Source organism: Gadus chalcogrammus, chromosome 10, assembly GCF_026213295.1.
Source record: "Gadus chalcogrammus isolate NIFS_2021 chromosome 10, NIFS_Gcha_1.0, whole genome shotgun sequence".
In the NCBI taxonomy this organism is placed as follows: domain Eukaryota; kingdom Metazoa; phylum Chordata; class Actinopteri; order Gadiformes; family Gadidae; genus Gadus; species Gadus chalcogrammus.
Genome location: NC_079421.1, coordinates 15,185,910 through 15,193,284, shown reverse-complemented (window position 1 = coordinate 15,193,284; position 7,375 = coordinate 15,185,910). Strand labels below are relative to the sequence as shown.

Genomic DNA, 7,375 nt, shown 5'->3' with positions numbered 1-7,375 from the left:
TGCACTATGTATGTTTATTTTCACAGTCATCACCGCAGCCTACGGCCAATACTAACATCGTGTGTTTAAGAGGTCAAGCTTATCTCATACCTTCGGGCTATTGTTATTAGGAGCGTCTGTCATTAAAGCCGCACTTATGTCTGCCTTGCCTGTTCTCACAGGAAAAGGAGCAGAGACCCCTTGGTGGCTTGCAGCACACCAAAACAGACCGAGGCCCATTTCACGATGTGAGAGCCGAGTTGTTGTCAGAGGAGACGGTTATGAGGTGTTTAGACAAGCTTTGTGTCGACATCTCAACTCTTTACGAGCTAGTAAATATCACATTTCAAGCACACCACACAAATAGTATTTGACTGGGGCAATAATTTCCGTAAAGATGCTGCACTACTGTGAGAGTTGCAGTGGAATAAAGCAGCTACTCTGGAGTCTGACAAGTCTGAAAAGTGTTTTCCTTAATCATGCTGGGCTTACCATTGGCACAGTCTATTGTCTTATCGTCAGTTAACGCCTCATCCACGATTATGAGCTGAAATGCTAACAATAAAAAGGATGGCACTCCTTTTACAGGAAGTGGGAAGCACAGCCCTTGGCGTCTGGTACTCAGTGATATAGTAACAAGTGACAGCAACAGGAAAACTCCATTAGATAACGTCTCATTGACTCTGCGTTCATCCAGTATTAGACGCTGAATTAGTTTTCTGAAACAATTTGGCAAACGTTGAGTTGACAGCTACATGTTAATAATACTTTTAGTCTGAAAGGCCCTGTCATGTCGTATCTTTTTTAGGAACGTCTGTCGTTGTCGACTGTCACTGTGTTGTGTGTTTAACAAGCTTCTTTCATCACCTTATGTTTCCGCTTGTCCTTATTATTTATTTATTATTATAACTTCCCTCCACCTCTGCTGTTTCTCTTTATTTGTTCCTCTTCTCTATTTAAGTGTTTCCATATTCCTAAGAATTAATCAGGAACTAAAACAATCATACTGAACTCTTTGTAAATCAATATTGTTGTAAGTTAAGTCCATGGAATTTGGCAAAAGCAATTCCTAAAAGTAATGTCAATTTTTATTCTAGGTAATTTCTAAAACATAACATGTCATTGATAACATCTTTATTCTGTAAACATGCCATCCACAAAGACTGTTGTCCACAGCTGTGTTTCTTTCATGGTTTACATCTATAAATAATTGTGTGTGTGTATGTGTGTGTGTGTGTGTGTGTGTGTGTGTGTGTGTGTGTGTGTGTGTGTGTGTGTGTGTGTGTGTGTGTGTGTGTGTGTGTGTGTGTGTGTGTGTGTGTGTGGCTATGTGTGCATGCCTATGTGTGCATGCGGGTGTGCTTGCGGCTGTGCTTGCGTGTGTGTGTGTGTGTGTGTGTGTGTGTGTGTGTGTGTGTGTGTGTGCGCGAGTGTGTGCGTGTGGATGTGTGTGTTTGTGGATGTTCAGCCAGACAGCGGTAGTACTAGTACAGTAAAACAACAGCTGCAGGGAAACGATAATGCTCAGACATATGCTCTTCCAGTTCTTGCTGCTATGGTTCTTTGGCCAAGCCGTCCATGGGATTTCTGTGTTATATCACAATGAAAAGGTAGGCGCAGGCTGAAAACTGTTTATTTTCGACTTTTCCTGTCTTATTGTTTTTCAGTGATAATATATTCTCTTGTGTAGTCCTCCACCCGGGACAGTGTGTTTTGTATTGGTTCAGGAGCCTGATGATAATACGCATTCCTCATTTGATGTTCTGCAACTATTAATTCTTCTTCTGTTCGTTTATAGTGGCAACCCTGGAACAGACAGGCCCGCCATACTACTCCTCTGAAAATGGATTTGAAGCTGAGAAGATTGGACCTGTCCAAAAGCTTCATCAGACAGTTGCACACACTTGGTCTGCCACACCTGCAACAGCTTGACTTGAGTTACAACCAGCTGGATCTCATCGCTGAAGAGGCCTTCATAAACCTGGCCCAACTTGAAGCGCTGAATCTGTCCAGAAACGCTCTGTACAACAACGTTGGCAGGAACGGCAGAGCCCTCCGATCCGTTGGCGGGCTGAGGCGTTTGGACATATCTCTGAACAACTTGAACGACGACGCGGTGGAACTCTACCTCCAAAACAAATTCTCCCTGATTCATCTTGACCTCACTGGCAACGGCATCACGGCACTCACGCACAACACGTTCAAAGAATGCCAAGGACTAAAGACCATTATCGCGGCCAATAATCTGATAAGAGACATAGAACCGGGAACATTTGAACCGCTTATGCGATTAGAGACACTCGACTTGTCCCAAAATAATTTGGCACATATCTGTGATTTTCAATTACATCAAGTGAACTACTTGAATCTCAGTCAAAATTCAATAGAGTTCTTCATGACACGGCAAGACGAAGAGTTATTCAGGCTAGAAATCCTAGACCTGAGTGACAATAAACTATTTTATTTCCCCATTGTTCCAAAGTTCATCCATTTGAGATATCTTTATTTACAAAATAACATGATTGGTGCTTTGAATTCAGAGGCAACAATGATCTCAGAGGCCAGATCTGTTTATAAAGAGATTGTTATCGGGAAAGCCAATACAAAGTATCACGAAATATTCTCTAACTGGAGAATAATGCCATTGATTTACATTGACCTGAGCAGCAACCATTTCAGGTCGGTACCCTTTGAAACGTTAAGCCTTCTCACCTCTTTAGAAACCTTAAACTTTAGTAGGAATTGTCTGCAAAATATTGAACTTAATATTACAAAGCCTGGCCAATTGGGATATAATTACCAGCGATTATTCCCATCCCTGAGGCACCTAGACTTGCAGAAGAATAGCCTAAGATACATTACCCCACTCTTTTTCAAGGCCTTACCAAAACTTGAGACATTAAACTTACAAGCAAACTCAGTGAAACCATGTCCACCTGGAAATGGGTTGGGACGGAACAAATCCGATCAGCACGCACTCGGCAGACACAACATGTCTTGTGTTGCCTTCAGACAAATAAAGACTCTTAAGCACCTGAACCTTGAGGACAATGGCATACAGGTGCTCTACGCCAACACTTTCGAGAAAACATCTTTGGCTCACCTCAACCTCGCTGGGAACCGTCACATGGTCCTGGAAGAAGGTACGCTGGAGGGTGTGCAGGGAAGCCTTCAGTCCCTGAGTCTCAGCGCGACCAATGTTTCCAGCCGTGACCTTTCCTTGCCCTGTATGCCAGCATTGTCTCAACTCAACCTCTCCAACAACCATCTGGACAGCATCCCTGCTAGTCTGAGTTGTTCTCCTCTGAGGGAGCTTGACTTGAGCAACAATGCCTTGGTGTCTTTGAACCGTTCTCTGATCAGAGCCATGTCGTCGCACCTTAGCGCCTTGTACATCAGAGGGAATCGCTTCGACTGTTGCAATGCATCGTGGGTGACCGTTTTGAATGAGTCACAGGTGAACGTACCTGATTTGAGTGAAGCAAAGTGTGCTGTGCGGGGCGAGAGTGTTTTTCTAGCCGCCTATATAGAGAGCCCTTCAGGATACTGCTTGTTTCAAACCACAGTTCCAGTCACAGTCGGCCAGCGTCTTATCGTCTTCATATTTGTGATGACAATCGTTTCCATGTTGTTTGTTTTCACTCGAATTTGGTGGACTTGACAGGATCCTGCATAGTAATTAGTTATCCTAACATTATTATAATTATTATTATTATTATTATTATTATTATTATTATTATTATTATATGTGTTATTTATCATTATGTCATTCTTTAGGATATCACTATTGAGATAATAGTTGTAAATACTGTATATGTACTTCAAGGAAATACTGTTAATATAAGCCTGTTGATGCAACTGAATCACCCAGGACAGACATGTCATTGGTTATAGGAGACCGTTGAGATTGTATACCTGTGTTTCTCAACATATTTATCTCATGGTTGTTTCATTTCCAATAAAAGTACAAATAAATTGTCCCCTGTCTACTCATGTACATGTTGGTAATATGACTGTGTGACATACATATACAGACATGTATTTTTATATTTAATAGAATTAATAGAATAGAATTGAAGAAAAGAGGGTTCAGGCCTGTGTCAGAGGAGTGTCAGAGGAGTGTCAGAGGAGGTGGACTCACTTTGCGTGGATGTGTTTTTTTTTCCCCCTTGCCCCACCCTCAAGGTTGACTGGATCAAGTAGCAGCTTGACAAGTTCAAGCAGAGAGCACTCAAGAAAGGAATACTGTGCATATAGTATTAGCTGTAACCGCGCAGGAATGCATTGTAGCGAATTGCATGCCCTCCGTTTCCTCTACTTTCTTTTGTGTGTGTTTGTGTGTTATTGTGTTTGGCCTTCCTTACTCTTCCTTCCATCATCATCATCATATCAAACCCATTGGCCTTCAGCACTTGTATTTGATATCGTGCAATGAACGACTCACGTCTGTTTTGCTGCGTTTACCAGACACAGAAGGGCCAGTGAGCAAAATATAGCAGAATTAAAGCCAATCATTTATTTATTTTTTTGCTATAGTGCTGTCATTTAATTGCAGAACTATAACCTACCTGGTGCCTTTTGAAACACAATACTCACAGTTGAAATGATAATGGATTCACCTTGTAAATGACGGTGAACCGTTTAGTCACAGTGTACGTGTTTCTGTTCACAGGAACATTCCTTCCATCAACACACTGCAGATACACGTAGTAGGGCTAAATATTATTGTCTGACTCATTGAGGAATCTTATTATGTCGAAGGTTGTCTGCCTGCAGTCCGTGCAGTGGCTTGTCATTGTTATGCATTCAGCTTGAAATTAGTAGGCTATCTAACCAGACATTATTTTTTTGTCGTGACGTTTTTAATGATGTATTCCAGGTTATAACAAATATTTTACCTGAGTAAGGTTATTGCATGCAGTAAATGTCGACCAATCGCCTCTACCTGCTTGAAGTGGGGCCTTCCCTTAACGATGGGCAAGTCCAGCCGGGCAAGTCCATCCCAGCCCCCCCCTCCTCCACCCGCCCCCTGTCACCGGTCAATGACGTCATTCATCAAAACCACTGACTGCTGGGCTTAGCGCCACTGATATGGGACCTGATTGTTTGTTAAAGATGACGCCAAACGTGCTGCTGATTTACAAGCTCCTCGAATTGGAAAATGGCCGAAAAACACTTGACCGAGGACTTCGCAGCTTCACTAACCGGGTGTGTTTAGAAAATATTTTTTTTATAGATATGTCGTCTTGATGATTTGTGAATGAATCAAATCAAAGCAACTTTTCAGCCATGCGCCAACCCTGACGACGAGCTGCCGGTTGAGTTAGCATGTATTATCAGTGTGGTTGATGATGTGTGACTTTCCCACACAGGCCAATGAAGAGGTTCAACGTTTCCTGAACGGGTCCCTTTCGACCTATCAGTACGATGAACTATCGACGATCTTGGACGCCAAGTGCCGAACTTTAAACAATCTCCTCACTACATTACAACACGCCACAAGTGGTAAGTGTCGTGACCTGCATATGCTTGTCTTACATAAATTAAATTGGACTAGCTGATGTTTTGTCTCCCATATAGGCTAGACCAAAATACATATGTATTTTCTTCTTATACTGCAGATCAACAATTCTGTGCCGAGGCCCCTGCAGACAACGGAGACATAACAAACCAGCTATATCTATTTCCAGACAAAGTCGTTTTGACAACAGATGTTCTTAAGTTTGGTCCCATTTTAAGCAATGTCCTTTTGGCGAGCTCCATAACCAAGGCGATCCAGGTGCTTGGAGCAACGCTCTCTTTTCAATGTCTAAAGCAGCTCCTAGACCCTAAAGCTGTCAACGATGACGTGTTCGATAGCATCCAGCCCAGCCAAAACACTGATGCTGGACCTGCCGATCACTCTTCTGATTTTAAAATTGAAGGCAATGAGCTTGTTGTGTTCAAGGAGAAACCCCAAGTGAGGGTAGTGGTTGAACCTCCTCTAATTATCATGTGTCAAAAGGGTTCCCTAGAGATACTTCCAACAAAACCAGTATCCCAGAAAACCAGCGATCCTCAACCAACAAATATTCTTATGAACACACAGTTCCCCTTCTTGGAACTTGAACACGAAGTCCCGATACAACACAAGAAACAAACATCTGAACAGCTATTGACCTTCCTGCGGACGCACAAGGAAAGTGCCAGCGCGAAGCGGGACAATTTGGCCTGGTTCAGACGCTATTTCCATCCTCCGTCAACGACACCATCAAAGATAACAAAACAGAGTAGCTTTAAAGATGGTGGAAGTAGAAGTATGACCGACAACACCAGGTGCATCGAATCCCCGCCAAAGGAGACGGCGTTGGCTGAAGAGGACTCCCGACCTCCCGTGTTCAGGTTGAAGCGTGTGGAGCCTGGAGGAGTTAATATCTACTCCTGCATGGTCCTCACCGAGACGGAACTGTGGGACATGGGAGAAGTGGTCACACCACTCAGACCCGTTGAACAAGTGGAAACCCAGGAAGGACAGCAAAACAAAGGGGTGGACAACAGTCACCGCGAGGTCTCTGCTGCTGAGGAACCGGGGGAAACACCACAGAGTCCCCAGTGTACAAACACCACATGTGGTTTTACCCCAGCCAAGTCGCCACTCCCGAACAGTCCCGCCAGCATCCCCGAGTTTGTGATCGTTGCGTTCAAGGAGATGGAGGTTGTGGTTTCCCATGTGGTGTCCCCTGGACACTTCTACATCCAGCGTCCAGACGTGTTGGCCAAGCAGCAGGCCCTGGTCAACGGGTGAGTCGTTCCCTTCACGTGACCCATGCTTATTGTTTTCTCCCTTGTCTACAAGTCCTCGCAGCGTCACCGACAGCACTGGCACATCTGTCCTTGATTTGATCCACGTTAAACTAGCGTGCGTGTAAACACATAAACAGGGTTTTCTTTTCCTCCGTTTGACAACAGCTGGAAAGGCCGCTCGTTTGCGGAGGAAAACAGCGTGCCAGACATCGGGACCCTTGTAATGGCTTTCTTCTCGGAGCAGAAGCAGTGGTGCAGGGCCCAAGTCCTGAGGATATGTGGCGTCGGTGGAGGTGAGGCCTCGCCTGCTGTAGCGCCCTCTCGCCCCTAGGTGGTAGCATTCCACTTTGCATTGCCTACAACTGGAGAGAGCGCCGCTGCTGCTACCTGTCCTACCTGTCCCAAAGCAAGTGGAAGCATCTGCCAAAAAGAAATGATTTATGTCGGGTGCCTTGTTTATATCCCCCCCCTCATTTTCAGACGATCAGCCCGGTGAGGGCACCGGTGGCAGTGGGACCAACATCGCCGTACAGGTGTTCCGGCTGGACCACGGAGACAAGGCCACCGTCTCCTTGCGCAACGTGGGCCCCCTGACACCGGACATGGCGGCCCT

The 7,375-nt window shown here is 44.7% G+C and overlaps 2 protein-coding genes across 2 annotated transcripts in view; both read left to right on the top strand.

The window, feature by feature from the left end:
* Positions 1 to 1,601: 1,601 nt before the first annotated feature.
* Positions 1,602 to 4,182, top strand: LOC130391010 (transforming growth factor beta activator LRRC33-like). The gene is made up of 2 exons (XM_056601195.1): positions 1,602 to 3,472; positions 4,165 to 4,182. The coding sequence occupies exons 1-2, from the start codon at positions 1,823 to 1,825 to the stop codon at positions 4,180 to 4,182; spliced, it is 1,668 nt and encodes a 555-aa protein (XP_056457170.1). The 5' UTR covers positions 1,602 to 1,822.
* Positions 4,183 to 5,016: 834 nt separating this feature from the next.
* LOC130391009 (uncharacterized) overlaps positions 5,017 to 7,375 on the top strand; it is a 4,793-nt gene continuing 2,434 nt past the window's right edge. The window contains exons 1-5 of the mRNA XM_056601194.1: positions 5,017 to 5,187; positions 5,352 to 5,484; positions 5,601 to 6,759; positions 6,928 to 7,055; positions 7,243 to 7,370. Coding sequence (XP_056457169.1) covers positions 5,071 to 5,187; positions 5,352 to 5,484; positions 5,601 to 6,759; positions 6,928 to 7,055; positions 7,243 to 7,370 — 1,665 coding nt within the window. The 5' untranslated portion in view covers positions 5,017 to 5,070. The remainder of the gene's footprint in view (positions 5,188 to 5,351; positions 5,485 to 5,600; positions 6,760 to 6,927; positions 7,056 to 7,242; positions 7,371 to 7,375) is intronic.

Excerpts from the sequence above, each read along its gene's own strand:
- LOC130391010 (XM_056601195.1), top strand. The coding sequence starts at position 1,823 with ATGGATTTGAAGCTGAGAAGATTGGACCTGTCCAAAAGCTTCATCAGA.